The sequence below is a fragment of the Heloderma suspectum genome, chromosome 2 (genome assembly GCF_057233095.1).
Source record: "Heloderma suspectum isolate Gila_16-S chromosome 2, 16-S_ref, whole genome shotgun sequence".
Classification (NCBI taxonomy): Eukaryota; Metazoa; Chordata; class Lepidosauria; order Squamata; family Helodermatidae; genus Heloderma; species Heloderma suspectum.
In genome coordinates, this window is record NC_139459.1 from 200,540,958 (window position 1) to 200,561,160 (window position 20,203).

General features: G+C 44.9%; 1 protein-coding gene across 6 annotated transcripts in view; it reads left to right on the forward strand.

Annotated features, from left to right (window-relative positions):
- The window catches only part of RHBDL3 (rhomboid like 3), a 149,003-nt gene that overhangs the window by 67,684 nt on the left and 61,116 nt on the right, over positions 1-20,203 (forward strand). For all 6 annotated transcript variants that reach the window (XM_084837271.1, XM_084837270.1, XM_084837265.1 and 3 more), the window contains one exon: positions 3,599-3,757. In XM_084837271.1, coding sequence (XP_084693397.1) covers positions 3,599-3,757 — 159 coding nt within the window. The remainder of the gene's footprint in view (positions 1-3,598; positions 3,758-20,203) is intronic.

The window sequence follows — 20,203 nt, forward strand, 5'->3', positions numbered from 1 at the left end:
TGAGATCCAGTCAAGACTAGACTATGTTGGATTTACTGTAAATCGCACTCAGTTTCTATTGGGATTTGAGTTTATAAAAGAAAATGCCTTCTGTCTGATGCCCACTTTGGGTTTCTCTTTTTTAAGAGCACAAAACAATGTGTTGCACCCCAGCGCATTGTATCTCTCCATTAATCACTCCTCCTCCTGCAAGTATAAAACCATTTGCAAAGAAAGTATTTGCAATGTCCAACACCTTGTGAATCTTAGAACTTTCTTTTTTTAACCTATGTTATTTGAAATTCTTTCAGTTACAGAAGAGCATTACATTAACTAATATTACATTAAGTACTCATTTCAAACATAACCACCAATATATTCTCTTTTCAGAGTCACTAGAGATCAAATAAATTGAAACAATACCACACAATATATTAAAAACCACTGTAGATAGGATTGAATTTAGCAGGGCTTTTACACATCCCTATTTTAGAGTTAACATATACCAGAAGCCAGAACCATTTTTCTAAAACAGCATCCTTGAACTATCTTGCAAGGACAGTTAAGTTTCTCTCCCATTTCCAAAAAGATAACTAAGAGCAGAGATCTAGATGAATCAAAGTCTTGTAATGGACTCCATTGCTTATGAAAGTATGTGCCAAAATAAGTTTCTAAGGTGCCACTGCATTTTCTGTCATTCTTGGTTCATCTTTTTTAGGGCTTGTGATCTGATCAGAAATTGAATCTGAACTGTTTCAGGCAGTGGGTTTTGTTGATGCCCTATGCTGTAGCCTGGGCTGCAGTGTTCTTCTATGTTCCAATCTTGAACAGAGGTCTGAATAGGTCAGGTTCCACAAGGAAGCCAAACAGGAATAGATAAGCACCATGGAAAGCTTCAGGTGGTGCTGGTTGTGGAAACCAGACAGGATTGTCTATATGTTGCTTCAACAAGGAGCAGAGCAAGACTGAGCCTTAAATAAGACTGTAGCGGCATTTTGGCTGGTTGGCCCCATCTCCATGCTAACTGAGGCTTAAACTTTGCTAAAACAGGTCAGGCCCCTTTCAGAAACAGTTTTAGCAATCTCAGGTTGCAACAACACTGGAGTGGCTGCGGCATGCTGGGTCCTCATGACCTGAGTCTGAAGACGGTAATGTGACCTCCTCTAGACCCAGGGGAGCAGGCCCCTGGGGTCTTTCTGGATAACTGAGTCCCAGGAAGAAGGAAGCCTCATGATACCTTTCCGTAGCCTAGTCCTCTCCCTGAACCCTTAACTTGGAGCCACCGCCTCTGAGGACAAGGGGTCAGTGTCCTGAGCCATGACAGAATCATCACAAGACTGGGATCTTTGTGGATCTTCTCCATGGGGAAGTGTCACTTCGTGGTATGGGGAAATGGGTGTCCGAACCAATGCAGAGAAGAGAAGGCATCAACACTTACATCCAGTAAGACACAGATAAAAATAAAAGGCGAACAGAACTGAGACGACACTGCAGGACACAATTAAGAGAATGATAGCAACTCAAGCAGAGAAAATAATCTCTGTGTCATAGGCAGTAGCTCTGTTGTTGAGCCAATACACACCTGTTTCCTACAGCCTATTTTATAGGTAGACAGACAGACAGACAGATATCATAATCACTGCATTTAAAAAAGAGAGAGAGAGAAAGGCAGACATCCGTCTCAGAGCCCCTTGCAGCCTGGGAAAGCCACAGCAGAAGAAGTCTTTTGAATGACATCAATTAGTAGAAAGATTTCTGATCTTCGATGGAGATCATCAAATATATTCTGCAGATATGTCACTGAACTCAGCAGGATGGGATGTTTTTCACCTGAAAGATCTTTCTTTTCTGCAGGGAAGCAAATGTTTTCCTGGAAGACGTGATAAGAGCTAGTAGAGTTCAATATGATAGTCTTTTACTTCTGAAAAGACAAAGACCGCTGGCTGGCCCGTGAGTAAAAATCCCAAAACCAGGGTGGGGTGGGGGGTCCAAAATCCACATTTAGGCAATACCTTTATTAGGACCAACCAAAATACCACAAAAAGTATGCAAGCTTTTGACCACCTAGGGGTGGGCAGCTTGTGGCCCTCCAGATGTTATTGGACTACAAGTCCCATCAGTCTTAACCAGCATAGTCAATGGTGAGTCATGATGGGAGTTGCCGTTCAACAACATCTGGAGGGCTGCAAGTCACCCACCCTTGACCTGATGAAGAGTTCTGGAGAACCCAGGAGCTCGCACAATCTTTTATGGCATTTTGGGTGGTCCTAATAAAGGCATTGCCTAACTGTGGATTTTGGACTTCCGCTTCCCCTGGGTTTTGGATCTTTTATTCTGCTGGCTGTTGAATCAAAGTGGTATCAAGCCATCTTGAGTCTGGTTGTAATTAGTATTGTACTAGGACCTGGGTTCCAATCCCCATTCAGCCATGAAGCTCATTGGGTGATCTTTGGCCAGCTTCTTCCTTCTTTCCTACCTTTCTTCGCCTGACCTACACTGCAGGGTTGATGTACAGATAAAATGGCGGGATAAAGTGGGGAAAGACCCACACTGGCTGCCCAAATCTCCTTGGAGAGCAGGATATCAATGTAATATTTTTTTTAATGATCTTGTCGTTATCACTCTAATACGTTGTTTACTTTCATAATCTGCTTAAATCTGTGTCATCAGTTTGGAGCTGGAACACACATTACAGTTGCCACAAGGATGCTGGATGGCAAAAATGGCCTCCAAGTGGTGCATTATTCCAGCTGTTACATTTTCAAGTAGTCACCGCCATGTGGATCTGTGCCGTCTTGTTGTGAATCTCCACACTGCAGCTGCTGGAACCATGGAGCAGGAATGAGGAGGTTTGCAAAATGATGGCACTGATCCAGGTGATAAGTACTTGTAGGCTAATGTGGGGATGACTCATCACAGACAGTCTGTTGATGCTGGTGTTGCCATGGCAATCATGACATGCGCTCTAGATTTAAGGGCTGCTTAGCCTGCCATATAATCAGCGTCAGCCGATTGTGTGAACCGACTCCACCAAAAGCATTGTGCTTGAGGTGAGTTGAGAGTTGTGCCTATGCTGTTGGACATATGATGATTGATTTTCACACATGGACACCATCACTAGATGCAGCAAGTTCATTAGATGATGAATATGCATATGTTCATCATGCTGTAAGACTCAGTTAGAAAAAGGGATAATGGAGCAATAGCATTGCGCATGATCGCACTCTCTCTCATACACATAAAGTTTGTCGTGCATGCATACACCATTGTTAGATAAGTAGTAGAACAGTCCTGCCCCCATGTTTCTGTTAATTAGCATTGCTGAGGCCACTTTCCTTCTAGCCGTAGAAGCCAGATGGCTGAACTGTTCATAGTTGGTCCTGTAATAGTTCTACAGTGGGCTCTTCGATATGAGGGCTTGCATTACAGCCCTGCTACTGGCCAGTTCAGTGGCTGTTACCCTTTTTGGGACTGTGACAAATAGTGCAGCTGTACCTGTGGAGGTGGAAGCGCAGGATAGAGCTGTAGGGTTGTGGTGGATCTGCAAGCATTAGAGTGTGATGTATGTGTTGGGCTGATATACTGAACATTATTCTCTTTGTTTCCCTCTCCCTTTCAGTTTGACCCTGAAAACACCGGCTACATCAGCACGGAGAAATTTCGAAACCTCCTCCAAAGACATGGCTCTGAGCTGGATCCACATAAACTGGAAGTGCTTTTGGCCTTGGCAGACAACAATTCCGACGGGAAGATCTGTTACCAAGACTTCGTCAACTTGGTAAGTGATTTTGTTTGGGTGGCCAGTCTTTTTTGGGTCCCCAGACAAAAGACCTTTGGAAGGTCCCCAGCTTGGGCATTCTGATTTTCTGCTCCCTGTTCATTTGTATTGGGCACCTCTCACCTGAAAGGCACATCTCAGGGAGGGAAGCAGGGAGTTGTGTTTAACCTGGAGGGCCTTCTGTCTCCAAAGTTAAACGTTTCTCTCCCCTGCCACTTTAAATGGGCCTTTCCAGTTTCTGTGAGCTCAGGGCCTGGGCATGAGTTGTCCATCCTTTAGTGCAAGTCAAATGGCCTGCCAGCAGGTTTTGTTTACAGATCAAATGTTACTCCCATAAATGCTTGGTGAAATTTTAAAGACGTTCTTAGCCTTTTTGTAACTCCCTTCTTGCTGAAGATAATGGTTTAAATCCTTCTTTTGATTTCAAAGGAGGCTCAGTTAAGCAAGCTGCAAAAATCCGGGAGAATTCAATGCTCATGGATGATTCTTATGCTATCTTTTTGTGCATCTGGCTTATATACTTGCAGAACTGTTCTTAAGGGCACAGTCCTATCTGGATAGTTGCTAGCCTCCAAAACCAGAAGCTGCTGACTATTTTATGCAGGGTGGCTGTAGCACAGAAAGGATCCTTTCCAGCGTGCTCCAGCTGCCCTGCATTTTTGCCTGGAAGGGTGATTACACCTGTATAGGCACAGTGCCAGGGAGAGGGAGGTAAGGTGCCTGGAGACCCAATAGGAAGCTGCATAAAGCAACTTCCACTGTCTCCTCCCTTCCCAGCCCCGGGGGCCATCCCCTTTTCCCTGTCTCTGTACTCCATTTCTGAGGGCAGAGACATAGCCAACATGGAGAGAATTGCACCAGCTATGAGGGGGCGGGGTTAGGGTTCCCAGAAACCAAACAGTTCTGTGGCCCTCTAGACAGTATCTAGTGGCCATAGGATTGCTCCCTAAGTTACTTTTTACTTACTAATTATGTTTATATCTCGGTCTTCTTTTAAAAAGCTTAGAGCATCTTATACAGGACTCCCAGCCATTTCCAAAAGTATATCATTTTAAATGTGCATGCCTTCAGGCCATAGTCTTCATGACCCCAAATTAAGTTAGGACCCTCCCAAGATCAAAGGAATCCCACCATTGCCAGCCTCTTTTTTTGTAGTAGAGAAGAAAGGCAAAGGGAGGGGAGAAAGATGTACAGATGTGGTAAAAAAGATAAATAAATAAGTAAATGCGTGTCCCATGTTGAAGTGAAAGCTGAGGTCCAAGGTGTGAAAAGGTTGATGTTTTATGGCCTTAAGGCAGCCTAGCAGTTTCAGAATAGTCCAGCCTGTGTCAACACAGGATGTGCTTTTAATATGGGGGCAAAGGAAGGAGCAGACAAGGCTGAAAATGCTGTGAACATTGCCAAAGGGCCAAACAGAAGCAGACTAATCTACAATGCATACCTATAGATCAACTGCGAAACCATACATTCCATCTGACTTAGGAATTGGCCTAACTCCCAAAGTAAACGTCTTGGCAATGGCATTTGTGGCTTACATAAGACATTGTTGCTTTAATGTTCAAACCTCTTACAATGTGCTTTTAAAATGTTTGATGCTAAAGCCATACCTCACCATCCCCATACAGGGCTGAATTCCTATTGCAAAGCCTAGTGGTATTTCATTTGTATTTCTGTCTCATTTACTGGGTTTTGGTTAGCTCATTGGCTTCCAAACAAGAACACACTTGGCACTCTATAAATAGTTTTATACTCTGCTCCTGTCACTGTGAGGAATTGCTGTTGTGACAGATTGGTTCCCATCACTACTAAATCTCTCCAAGATGCAAGCAAGTTGCAGTATCCCAAGAAATATATGTTCCTTTTGTATAACTGTCTCTAGTTCCCTCATATTCTGCCCTTAGTGACAGGTAGTTTAGTAGCTTGAACTTGAAGTAAAGATCTTGATTGTCCTGAGTGGCACCAAAGGGTTGCATAGTTGCTTCGTTGCAGGACTGGCAGCAAAAGATGCCCCCTACCCACCAAAGGAAGGCAGTAATTTTGGCATGTTAGTCTTATAATCTATGATGAGTTTTAATTGATCCTGGATTGTCTTATGGTTATGGTTGTTTGCTTTTAGATTGCTTGTTTGAAATTGTTTTAGATATATGTTCTCTTGTGTATTTTGTGTGTGTGTGTGTTTACATAAATGGCTTTTAATCTCAGTATACTGTATTTATAATGTTTTTAATCTTTGTAAACCGCCCAGAAAGCTTTGGCTACTGGGTGGTATAGAATGCAGTAAATAAATAAATAATCCCACAAGCGCCTCTCCCCATCCTGGCAGTAAAAATGCAATAATATCAAAGTAAATAACTAACAACTTCCTGCTTTTCATGACACTCAAAATCTGCTATATAATTAATCTACCAAATGGTAGAGCTGGCCCTGCTTAGTCACTGGCTTTGAATCTAGAACTCTTTGAGTTTAAATCATTTATCTGCTATAGTTTTCCTGTGGCCATGAATGCTTGATTTCAGACAGCTAATCAATCCTACATTCATGTAGCACTAAGCTCATCATTGGCAAACATTCCTCTTACTGTCAAGTGCTGCATGCACCCACTTTGTTGAAAAGGAAAATGTCATCAAATGAGAGCCAGTGTGATATGGAGGAAAGTAAAGGTTCCTCCTGTGCAAGCACTGCATCTTTACTGACCCCTAGAGGGATGCTGCTTGCGCTGGCGTTTTCATGGCAGACTATAGCGGGGTGGTTTGCCATTGCCTTCCCCAGTCGTGACTACCTTTCCCCCAGCAAGCTGGGTATTCATTTTACCGACCTTGGAAGGATGGAGGGCTGAGTCAACCTGAGCCGGCTACCCGAGACCCAGCTTCCGCTGGGATCAAATTCCGGTCGTGAGGAGAGTTTCAGTTGCAATACCAAAGTGCTAAACCTAAACTAGCTGAGGTTCAAATCCCTGTTAGCCTCAAAGCTTACTGGGTGACCTTGAGCCAGTCACTATCTTTCAGCCTAAGCTACCTCGCAGGGTTGTTGTGAAAGCAAAAGTGGGAACTATGTACATTGCACTTGGTTCCAAGGAGGAATGTTAGGATGAATATAAATAATAATGGAGACATGTTGTCATGATAGTAACTGCCAAAAGAGAGGAACCTAATCATATAGCTCCACCCTGTGGGATCAACCTGAGCCTAAGATTCCATCTGTAAAATGAAAATAAAACAAAACAGGTGAAGACAAGCATATTTAAATAGTGATATATTGCACTGTTATCTTTAGTAGTCCATATAATTGTCTGGGTCCTGTTGGAATTTCAGCTAGTAGCCTGTGATACCATGGAGCTCATCTTGGAACACTGGTTTTGCTTTGCTTTATGGTGATACTAGAGCAGCTTCAAGATGTTCCCCAAAAGATGAGGGCTGGGAACCACATTTGGGTCCGTTTGGGTCTAGGTTGCAATTCTGCACAGGGTCCCCATGGCCGTCAGTGGGATTTAAGCTCTCTTACGCAAGTGTTCATCCTTATGGACAGTTACTTGGGAGTAAGCCCATTGAACTGATTTACTACCAAGTATATATGCATAGATGGGGCTGTGACTCTGTGCAGGATTGCACACCTAGTCTTCCCGAAGGGAGGTCTAGTCTCAGTTACCTGGCCAGCGCCTTTTCTCTGTTGGGTTCAGTTATTTCTGAGCCCTGCCTGTTTTTACCAGGCTGAGTTCAGATCTCAGCACCACAATCTGTTGCTTAGACCATTAGCAAAAGCAGGAATATGACTGCGCTACCACACAGACAAAACCTTATGAACACCCTAAGATCCTGTGGTAGAAGGGTGCTGTGCTGCAGTTGTATCTGTTTTTCAGTTATTATTTTCTTAGTTGTTTTCCCTCATTTAAACTTCAGCTCTCTACAGCTAAACTTGCAGCTTTTGGGAGGCTGAGACATCTGCTGCAAAAAAGATGGACATTTTAACATAATTAAATGACAAAATGAGCATAATCGTGATGAGCACGTCAGTGTGTGATCTTGTATGCTTCACAAGTGGTTTTATGCACTTTGTGGAAAACAGCAGCTGCAGCAGAACTCACAGCTTTGATATTTGGTGAGATGAACGAGCACCAGCTAAAACCAAATCAATTGACTTGTCAGTTCCACTTTGGTGATACTGAGAGTTGAATTGCAGACTACCAAGCACTGCTGCTGGGCATCTCCACCTTTTCTTCTTACACTCCATATCCTCTGCTTTTGTTCGGCTCATTCTGCTTGGCGCTCTGGGTTGGATGGCTTTAAAAGGGGATTAGAAAAATTCATGGAGGATAAGGCTATTAGTCATGATGGCTATATGTTGCCTCCGGTATCAGAGGCAGGATGCTCCTGTGTACCAGTTGCTGGGAACACGAGTGGGAGGGTACCATTTCACTCATGTCCTTGTGGATTTCCCACTGTCATCTGGTTGGCCACTGTGGGAACAGAATACTGGACTAGATGGACCTTTCTTCTGGTCCAGCATGGCTCTTCTTATGTTCTTATGCATTAATGTCCCTGTAGCCCACAGCAAGAGAACCGCAGTCACCAGCCATATCACTTCAGATGGCAGAGGGCACCTGGAGGAGAGCTTCTAAAGATGACCTCATTGCATGGACAAGTTGACTGGGGACCACCCCATTACACAGAGGCACGTCCAGGTTTGCCACTAAGTGTGCATTCAACAAGGAGGAACTGACGCCCATCAAGGCTCCCTGACAACTTTACCTATGTGGCACACGTGTCTGCAAATGTGTATTCATACTCTACATCTCTGGGTGAACCCGTAAAAAGGATGTACACCTGAATATATGAAATAGCTGGCAGCCAAGGAAAGAAATGTCCTGGCACTCTGGTGACCTGGAGTCTCAGCACATCCCATTTTTCACCTATGGAAGGCCAATTCTCTGTGATAGACAGGCCATCCTACTTACGCCCAGGAGCACGTGTGGTACAGACACTGGAAATATGTGGCATCCCTGAGCAGGAGTGGGAGGGCTTAGCTACTGCAGAGAATCAGGCCTACACTTGAGTTTGCTTCTTATGTGCTACTACACTGTTGTCAGTTATATCACTCAGGCAGAACCACACCAAGGCATGGCAGCAGGGGTGGTGGTGGCTACTGTTGTGTGCGCTGAAATGGCACTAGTCCTTTATTTTTGACTTGACCTGTGGCACACTTGCCACAGCCATCACTGAAATAAGTGTTGCATCTGGCTTCTTGGGGAGAGAGTCACAAGGATTAGCTTGCCTGGTGTCAGCATATGGCTTCCTTGGGCAGATTTACATAGCCTATCATGGCTGACTGCAGGGACGCAAATGGCGGCGGCTACGGCCGCCGCCATTTGTGTCCCTGCTAGCCAGCGGCTGGATGTCCGGCTGCTGGCAGAGCTGGCCGGCAGTTCCGCAGAATCGCTGTGGAGCCGGCCAGCCCGGATTCCGGGGGGGAGGAACGGAGTGCCTCCCCCCCCCGGGCAGGATTCCGGGGGGAGGGACGGAACGCCTCCCCCCCAGCATCAGCATAATCTGCGGAAAGGTAAGTACCTTTCGTACATCCCTAATTGGAATGTAAACTGACCTTTTCCAGTCTTGTGGCCACTGTTGGGTGTTCCAAATTTGTTGGCATACTGAGTGCAGCACTTTAACAGCATCATCTTTTAGGATTTTAAATAGCTCAGCTGGAATACTGTCATCTCCGCTAGCTTTGTTGTTACTAATGCTTCCTAAGGCCCACTTGACTTCACTCTCTAGGATGTCCGGCTCAAGTTCAGTGAGCACACTATCATGGCTATAAGAGACATTAAGATCTTTCCTGTATAGTTCTTCTGTGTATTCTTTCTACCTCTTCTTAATCTCATCTGCTTCTGTTAGGTCCCTGCCTTCTTTGTCCTTTATCATGCCTGTCTTTGCACAAAACGTTCCCTTGATACCTCCGATTTTCTTGAAAAGAGCTCTAGTCTTTCCCATTCTATTGTTTTCCTCGATTTCTTTGCATTGTTCATTCAAGAAGGCCTTCTTGTCTCTCCTTGCTATTCTCTGGAACTCTGCATTCAGTTGGATATATCTTCCTATTTCTCCCTTGCTTTTCACTTCCCTTCTTTCCTCAGCTACTTGTAAAGCCTCCTCAGACAGCCACTTTGCTTTCTTGCATTTCTTTTTCTTTGGGATGGATTGAGTTGCTGCCTCCTGAACAACGTTACGGACCTCCATCCATAGTTCCTCAGGCACTCTGTCTATCAGGTCTAATCCCTTAAATCTATTCGTCACCTCCACTGTATATTCATCAGGGATATGATTTAGGTCATACCTGAATGGTTTAGTGGTTTTCCCTACGTTCTTCAATTTAAGCTGAAATCGTGCAATAAGAAGCTCATGATCTGAGCCACAGTCAGCTCCAGGTCTTGTTTTTACTGACTGTATAGAGCTTCTCCATCTTTGGCTGCAAAGGACATAATCAATCTGATTTCGATATTGACCATCTGGTGATGTCCATGTGTAGAGTCTCCTCTTGTGCTGTTGGAAAAGAGTGTTTGCTCTGAGCAGCGTGTTCTCTTGGCAAAACTCTATTAGCCTTTGTCTTGCTTCATTTTGTACACCAAGGCCATGCTTGCCTGTTATCCCGGTGATTTCTTGACTTCCTACTTTAGCATTCCAATCCCCTATGATGAAGAGGACATCTTTTTTTGGAGTTAGTTCTAGAAGGTGTTGTAGGTCTTCATAGAACCGATCAACCTCAGCTTCTTCGGCATCAGTGGTTGGGGCATAGACTTGAATTCCTGTGATGTTGAATGGTTTGCCTTGGATTCGTACGAAGATCATTCTATCGTTTTTGAGATTGTACCGCAGTACTGCTTTTCCCACCCTTTTATTGACTGTGAGCACTACTCCATTTCTTCTAAGGGATTCTTGCCCACAGTAGTAGATATAATGGTCACCTGAATTAAAATCGCCCATGCCTGTCCATTTTAGTTCGCTGATTCCCAAGATGTCGATGTTCAATCTTGCCATCTCATGTTTGACCACCTCCAGCTTACCTTGATTCATTGATCTGACATTCCAGGTTCCTAAACAATATTGTTCTTTACAGCATCAGACTTTCTTTTCACCACCAGACATATCCACAGCTGAGTGTCCTTTCAGCTTTGGCCCAGCCACCTCACTCTTTCTGGCGCTACTTGGAAACACTCTCTGCTCTTCCCCAGTAGTATATTGGACACCTTCCGACCTGAGGGGCTCATCTTCCGGCGTCATATCTTTTAGCCTTGTGATACATTCCATGGGGTTTTCTTGGCAAGAATACTGGAGTGGGTTGCCATTTCCTTCTTCAGCGGACCACATTTTGTCAGAACTCTCTGCCATGACCTGTCCGTCTTGGGTAGCCCTGCACGGCATAGCTTATGGCTTCACTGAGTTACACAAGCCCCTTCGCCACAACAAGGCAGTGATCTGTGAAGGGGCGTCATACAGATACTAAAGCTTTAAATTAAGTAGAAATTGGGGGCAGTGGTTTATTTGAAGCCTTTTTTTACTGGATGTTGGAAATCAGATATTTTCAAGGATGTTCATGCATATGTTTGAAGCCTGTAGTGATCTTCTCTCACCACCCATCTCCTCATAATCTTTTTTATGTGGACCCATTCAGTTCTGAAGGTACCATACCAAATGATCCCAAGCAGTTTTACTTACATGCAAATTCTACTGGATCCAATGGGACTTACTCCCAGTTTTAAATGTGCCTGGGGTTGCAGTCTCAATAAACCTGGTGTACATGCATGCTTGTTATTTGATTACTATGGGTGTCTCTACATTAAGCAAAAAAAACCCCAAATCGTTTATGGGGTTTTCTTCTTTGCTTTCTTTGTGGAATTAGGATGGGCTCCTTTACACAGAAGACACGTGGTTTGCATAGAGAAAGTGCCTCCCTCCCTCCCTCCTTGGCATGTGTGCAAAGGACCGGGGTGGGTGGGGGAGGGGGAGTCTTGCTTTCGTTGCTTATCTTGTGCTGTACTGTTTCCTCGTAGCCCTAGGCACGCTTACTTGGGAGAGTAAGCCCCATTGAAGTCGGCAGGACTTCCTTCTGAGTAGACATAAGGTCACGCTGTAGTCTTCAACCCTCGGCACACTTACTTGGGAGTAAGCCCCACTGAACTTAATGGGGTGCCCTGAATCAACAGAGGACGTTGCTTCTGAGCTTGGTGGGCTGGGGGATCTGTCTCCCTTCACACTACTGATATGGCGCCATTAACTTTTAGTACTAGTTTATCTGTGACCTTTTTGAAGATGCGATAAAGGGGAAAATGTGCACGAGGCGTCCTGGAGGTTGATGATGTCATGTAAAGGACCCACAAAATTCCATGAGTGACCAATCATGACTATGCAATAAATCACTTGTGTAGAGACACCCTATGGCATTGAGTGATGACTTACAGGTATGAATGGGCCATCTTCCTCAATGGGTAGTTGTGGAGTGGAGGAGGAACATTAGGGAGCGCAGCTTGGGGACTTCTTTCAGACAGCCTCTCATTTTGCACCAACATGCACCAACCTCTGATTACATACCTTGAAGTGCTCGCTTGTGGGGTGGAAAGTGATGCATTGTGTGATACATTCTGGGCAGTAGTACTTCCTGTTATGAGCCCTGAACCAACTGGCAAAACCCACCTGATACTAGATCCCAAATTCTAGTATTCGGTGGTACAGTGCAGGGTGCATGCAGACTTTAGGCTTTTAGGATCTACTTTGTTTATTACTAGAAGGAATATGGTGCCTCTGAGCACGTGCTCAGCCCAATAATTTATTGCTTGTTTGTTTTTTAATCAAAACTGAGTTTACGGTCCTTTTGCCCAAACATTTGCTCCTGGTCATTCCCCCACTCCAGCTTTCTTTGTTTCATTATTTCTTTATTATTATTTCTTTATTAGCAATATTTGTGTTCCACTTCTCATTTGAAAACAAACCCTGAAGCGGTTTACAAAAGAGTTAAAACAAACAAAAAAGACACCCCCCACCCCACCTCCCACACTGTAGTATTTCAACAAATATTCTTTGTTTCAGCAGCCTAATTTAAGGTGCAGGGGAGTATTTTTGTTGTTACTCTTGTTAAACAACTGGGAGTCAAAAACCCTTGCTGATGTACTGCAAATCACCCCCAAATCTACCAGTAGATCCCAATCTACCTTCTGTCCACCCCTGCCAGGTGGGGCTTAAACTCAGCTTTCCATAGTCTCATGAAGATTTTCTGATGACTTGCCCTTTTATCTTGGTTCCTTAGTAATTGGACGTGGTGGGTATTGAATGCAGAGCCGTAGACATACAAAGCATGTATTTTGCTACTGTCTGAAAGCCCCTACTATTAGTCCCAGAGTATATCTGTGTGACAGCCATACACAACCTGCACAGACCCCCTGCCTGTATAGCTGGCAGTGCAATCCATGTAGGAGATAGAGGGCTTTTCTACATGAGGCGTTTAACCCGCCACTTTACCGAAGTTTCTGCTTCCAGATTCTTTGTGGGGTTAGGTTTGGTTCCTTTACGTATGTTTTTCCAGGGGTTTTCTTTCTCTGCCTTTCAATGTGTTCCATTACACAACCACAAGGTGGCACAGTGGTATAGCAGAATTGCAGAAATGCACTAGAGTTTCATGCCACCTTTCACGGTTTTCATGCCACCATTCTAGGATATACCAAACATTCCTTGTTAGGAAAAAACACACACGCTAAAACGGTTCCAAAGAAGAGGAGAGGCCCTAAAGTATGATGATGTTGTGTAAAGCACACACAAACTACCTTGACCAAGGAATCACGTGTGCAAAATAAATGCCTTGTGTAGAAAGGCTCAGAGTGCATAAGAGCTCTAGGTCATATTATACTTACTTTTCTGTACTTCCACATTAAAGTGCTGAAGGGGGAGCACAGGAAGCTACTGTGTAGAGATGCTTCCAGATACATTTGGTAGCTGATGAGTATCCAGATCTAAGGACATTTGTGCAAATTCCAGGGCTGGTCCAAGACATTTTGTTGCCTGAGGCAGAGCAGCAAATGACCCCCTCCCACACGTCAAGGAGCACAGTATCCAAGGTGCATAATATCAAGTTATTTTGGCACCTGAGGCAGAAAATCCCACAAGTGCTGCTCCCCCTCCCTGGCAGTAAAAATACAATAATCATAAATTCAATAACTAACCATTTGCTGTGTCTTTTCATGACACCCAAAATCAGTTGCCCGAGGCAGCTGACTCACTCTGCCTAATGGTAGGACCGGCCTGGTTTGCTCTTCTTAATGGTTTGCTTCCACATTCCTAGAATGTATATATTGCTTACTTAGTATGATTAATCTGTTTTCTTTCCAGGATTGTGGCAATGAAACGGGAGGGTGAGACAAAGTACATCATTCGCTGCACCTCTCTTGACTGGGTGGTTTACAAGTCTGCATGTTCCTATCAATATTCATGAAAGAATAACAAGACCCCGCTGTGAATTGTTAAAATATAATTGATTGGCCATGTTCATAGCCTCTCAAAGCAAGTTCACATTGCCATTTCACTTTACCCTTGGCTTCTTGAGCAACTAGAGGAGCATTAGAAGAAGTGTGATTGATGGGCTTCAAACTCACGTGGAGAAAATGTGTGGTGTCATTGGGCTTGTCAACAGATTGGTTAGGGGCAGTGGTTTTGATGGGACTCTTCTGTAAGGAGCAGCAGGAGGAGCAAGCAGTACCTTTGGACCTGACACTGCTCCTGGATTCTCAAATAGTGGGTGAGTGGCCTAGAATGCCTTTTTACCAGTCATGGTTGGTTTGCCAGCCGTGCTTACTATTGAAAGGTAGGCACCTAGCCACTATTGTTACTCCCACCCTAGTGACGTTGAAATTAAACTACTGTAATGGGTTCTCTGTGGGGCTGCCCTTGAAGAGAGTTTGGAAATTGATTGGCACAGGATGCCACCAGAGCACAAGTTTGTTTCTGAGTCCTGTTCAAGCTGCTGGTTTTCAACATGCTTTGGGCCCCAATATCTCAAGGAAACCTTCTCTTATGTGATCCTTCCAGGGCTTTAAGGTGTGCCAGTGAGGCCCTGTTCCAGGTTACATCCTCTTATGGGGCAAGATGATCACCTACCTGGAGGGGGGGGGGAGCTTTTTGTTGTGGCTCCGAGCTATGGAATGTGCTCCTTTGAGAAGCTTATTTAACTTCTCTGGCCTCTTTTAGGAAATGGGTTACAACATACTTATTTTGCCAGGTATTTGGAAATGAACTGAGATATTTTTACTGTTCCTTTTTCATTAGTTGAATTAGTTTTATAGTTGTTGGTGTTAATTAAAGGCAGTTTATGATTATATATAATAGGTGTATCCAATTCTGTAATATGCAACAATCATGTGTGTGCATATATATATATATATAGAGAGAGAGAGATAATGCATATTACAGAAGTAGATCCCAGTTCATATGGAAGCCTGGCTGGTCAATGGGATCATTTGCACCATAAACATTGAGGCAGTAATACTATAACAAGAGCAAGAATAGGAGCTGTAAATTCATTCTTGCCCCAGTCAAGCTGTGAAGGCTCATGTGCAAAAGCAGGTGTGCGCAGCCTATGCAGATGATGCATGCCTGTGTCTGCATCGTGATGTTCACCTGGTCTCACCTGTTGGCTTTGTTTTGTTTTGGAATTGTGTCAGGGTGGCTGGAGGTATCTTTTGAGGGGGGTGGGAGTGCACCCCCACTACTCCCACCCTGAGCCATGAACTGTTGCACTTGTACTTATCAAGAGCTGGGTTGGGACATCTTTAGTAACAGGAGAGGTGTAGTGCAGATTCTCAATGGCAACGAGCCTAGCCCTGTTATCAGGACATAGATAGGGGGAATGTTGTCTAGGATGGCAAAGTGTCCTCCTTTACAGAGGACCATCCTCTGTTTTGGAGATGTAGCAGAGGATAGTTGTCTATGTGAAAGTCTCCTCTATTTGATGAGCAGCCCAGTCCAAGTCTGGCTTAAAGTCAAAGAACCACAAGGAGAGAGAGCAGGCAGGGGCCTTGAAGCTGCCCATCAACAGCCAGCACCTGGACATTAAAGCTGAACAGCAGGCACGCAGGTCACCTGGTCAGTCTTCTCAACTATGGTAAGATGTCTTGCATTGCTTTTTAAATAATAGTTATAATTTCTAACTTTGTGCCTATACATATAAATGTGCATATGCAAACTGGGGACTCTCTTGTCCTCTTTTCTGGTGAAATGTAAGTGGACACCCTAATGTTGTGCACGCAGGGCCAAGCCACTGTTGGAGAGGTGCCACTACTATCAAGGTCCATCCAGTGCACCCTTTTTCCTTGTTTCAGGAGAAAGTGAAGGATTTTGTGTGCTTCCCTAGCAACTGCATTATAAACCTATTTTGTCTTCTTCATTCCAGGGGGGTTTTGGTGGGGGATGGGAATGTGGTTGTTGGAAGTATATTTATACCAGCATTCCAGTAGCTACTCCCACTTCCTTTTGTCTTGCAGGCATATCAAAGTGGGGTTTTTTTGGCATATAGAACTCTTAAATGGCTTGGACCTAACACATTTGAGATACCCTCCTCCACTGTTTCCCATTACGACCACTAAGATCAGTGGAGGGCTTCCCTTTGAAGATACCGTGTGGCATGTCAGGGCAGCTAGGATGTTTAGACAGTCTGTGGTTACCTCACAGCCATGGAACCCCTTCTCTCTCTGGAGTCTTGCCAAAGCTCTTTCAGAAATGTTGCCATTTGGGCCCTGTTTTGGGAGCCAAGCCCTAAAAAATGTTGGGAGTGTACATGCTCTGTTGTGAGCAATTAATCCTATAATTAATTTTCTTTTGCTATGTTGTTTGCTTCAAGCTGTAAATTAAAGCTATAAATTATAGCCAGGCTATAAATTAAAATAAAGCATATCATCCAGAAGTAGTTGACGTGCCTATTCTCTTCCTCTGCCAAAACCAGGAAATTGGTCAGAACTGATTAATAGCTCAAAACATAAAATTTCTTATGTTCAAAAAAAGATAAAGCCATTGCTACTGAATTTGTCAGGAAAAGGTTCTCATGATGTTACCAGCAACCATGTTAGGTAGATTTTCACATAACAACTGTTTTAGATTGATTCACCCATTGTACGGTTCCGTGAGACCACGGCCATGTTTCCACAACAACGGAAGGAGAAACTAATGGAGGAGTATCAGATTTTTTTTTAAGGAATCAGCTTTGCTGTGAGCAGGGTTCCACAAGCAGATTCTCCGCACCAACAAAAATCACTTCACAGAACATACTTCCGGGTGGAGTGAACGTCATCTGACTGGCCGGGCCTACTCAACCAATAAGAGAGGCTTCCCCCCTCCCCCCTTTCTCCTTTCCCTTGAAGTCCAGATGAACCTGCATTTCAGGAGCAAGGCTCATTGACCACAATGGGAGTCACTTCCGAGTAGACACACATTCCACTCTGTGGAAAATGTCCTTGGTTCAGACAACGCGCTAACCCATGGTTCAACAAACAAACCATGGTTCAACGACAGCCCTCTGAGTGTGGGCTCTGCAAACCCAGTTTCTGACTAGCAGCGGCTCTCCAATGCTTCAGGCAAGAGTTGTTCTTTCTCTGCCTGGAGATGCCAGACACTGAACCTGGGACTTTCTGCATGCAAAACAGGTGTTCTACCACTGAAATAAGGACCCTCCCAGGAAGCAGTGCCTGAAGAGAAAGATGGTGCCATGCCTTGTGGGATTTTGTACAATACTTCCCTTGTTTGACTGTGCCACCTGTGACAGTCCCACAATTCCTGGAGTTTGCTGTGTGGACCTTGAAGAGATCAGCACAGTTGCTACATCAGAGCCCATTGAAGGCTTGCCCTAAGAAACTTGCCTGTACACCTTGCCTGCAAAACTCATGTGGATACAGCATCCCAGCAAAAAGTTCTGCATGTGTATTCCTCTATGGACAGGGGTGGGGATGGGGAAATCCTATACTGGACTTGGCACTGGGTAAGTCTCTCATCATGGTTGATTAAGCTCTTAGCTTTCTGGACTGTGCATGTCCATACAGCAAAATGGGTCATGCAGCTTCTGCTAACATCCCTGGGTCTAAATTGTAAGAACTGGAGACCAAATCTGTCTTCAAGTGAATGTGTTTCTTCTTCTTTTGATCCGAAAAAAAACTGTGCTGCCTTAGGAGTCCTGGTCTACTTTACAGCTCTGGCTTAATTAGATTGCTGTTGGGTGGTAGCAGCTGTGTGCTATGGTGATGTCCTCCGAGAGACATCATTGCTATGGAGCTTTCTGTCATTAGGTGTACATCATGCACTGTTAGTCAAGTGTGTCTGGTGTGGACTCTTAAGTGGGCATCTGTCTAATGAGTGTAGCCTTTCAGCATGAGCTGATGGTCAGCAATCTGGAGCATAACATTTTGGATTCAATCCCTGTCATGTAATACTAATAAATAACAGTAACCCGCATTTGCCTAGCACTTTAGAGTGTTTGAAACCTTTCACATGTATTATTTCAGTGAACCTTACAACACTCTTTTTATATAGGTCAGTGTTGTTCGCATATTGCAGGAGGGCGGATTGAGGCTGAGAGAAAGTTTGCCTGAAGCAATCTAGTTTGTTCATAGCTTGGATCATATTTGAGCAGGAGACTTCCTGGCTCATGGCTTACGCTCTTTCAGAGTGACCCTATTCCCAACTTATACCCACTAGGATCACGCCCAGCCCCCTTGCACTGGCAGAGTAAAGCGCAGTGCAAAAAACAAGAAGTCATCGTGGCGATAGCCCCCTTGTACCAACAGAAAGCCATTGCTGGCATAACCCACATGCTAGTGTGGCAAGAGGGAAAACTGGGAGTAATGGGATGTGGCACAGGAAGAGTGGGCCCTAATCCCATGTTTACTCAAAGGTTGGTCTCATGCCCAACAACAGACTAACATTAAGCCAGCAACAACAGAACTGGCATAACATTCCATACTTCCTCTGGAATCAGTGGAGAGCTCCAGAATCCAGATGATCCCCCCGCCCCTCCAGTCTACCCCTCGAGCCACCATGGAGGATAGGATCTGACCAGTTGTAGCCAATGCAAGCTCAAACCAAGGAATATAGATCTCATATATTAAGACCTGCCACATAGGGCGACATCACTTTGCACAAGCATCCAACAGCCAGGGAGAACTTAAAAAGGAGACGAGACCAGTGACATTTGTCTTTTCAGAACCTGTAGAGATTTCAGTAAGAGAGTGGGGAGGCAGGCCATGCATGAAGTGTGGAAGAGCACTCACTCACCCAACCAGTAATAAGCACCTAGGTACTAGATCAGGGGTAGGCAGCCTGGTGCCCTCCAGATGTTTTGAGTACAGATCCCATTGGCCCCAGCCAGCATGGACGATGATCAGGGATTATGGGAGTTGTGGTCCAGGCAGCCATCCAGCATAACAGAGGTATGGATGCTCCCTGCCCCCTGTCTCATGCAAAAACACAGTCACGACCTGCAGCAGCAGCCAGTGGAGATCCTGCTGTTCCTCTGTGGCATGGCCAACCTCTTGTTCTAGCAGGGGCTCCGGTGCCTTTCAAGAGTGTATGACAGTCAGTAATCCAATGGGTGCAGCATTACCCAGCATGGGCATCCAGTGACAAGAAGAGCAACACCTGTTGTTCCTTGGTCTCCTATGCAGCTTTTAAGGGGACAAGGGTGTCAAGTTCCTTCCTCCTCTCTTTCTTCACAGTCAACACACTCCAAGATACCAGGCTTCAGGCTCTCTATTTTATTAGTTAAGGACCAGGTTCTTTACAGATGCAAATTCTAGAAAATTCTCAGGCTGCAAAAGAAACAGCTACTCCACACAATTTTGAATACCAATAGAGGAGCCGAAGTGGAAGTTACAGAAGTTACTGGCAGTTTGAACGAGAACTTCCCTGCCAGACTAGCTTAGGGGGGACGCCCCTCCCTTACAGTTGCTCCCCCCACATAACTTTTCCCGCTTCGCTCTGCAACAGGCCCTAGCATCCCTCAAGTCACACCCCTCACTCTCCTCCTCCCCCAAGACATGGGTTCTCGTGGAGGAGGAAAGGGGGGCCACAGATGGTCGAGCCATCTGTATGCCAAGGTCTGGAGAAGAAGGCCTTGCCATATCTGAGCTCACTAGGGAGGGAGCCTCCCCCGGTTCTGGATGTTCCCATTCTGAGTCTGAGCTGCTGACTATCTCCACACGCGCAGATTCATTCCTGACAAAGGGCTCTATATGAGAAAAAAGTTTCAACCCCATTCCTCTGTGATGCTGCCAGAACTCACTCCATAACTCATGCTGTTCAGTAAGAGGTGTGACTGTTTCATCGTTGTCTCTTTTCTCAGGTTGGTTAGCAGGAAGAGAAGAACCATCCCCTTGTTACTCACTTCAGATGTCTTCATGATGGGGTGCACTCACTGGGAAGAGGGGGCAGTGGA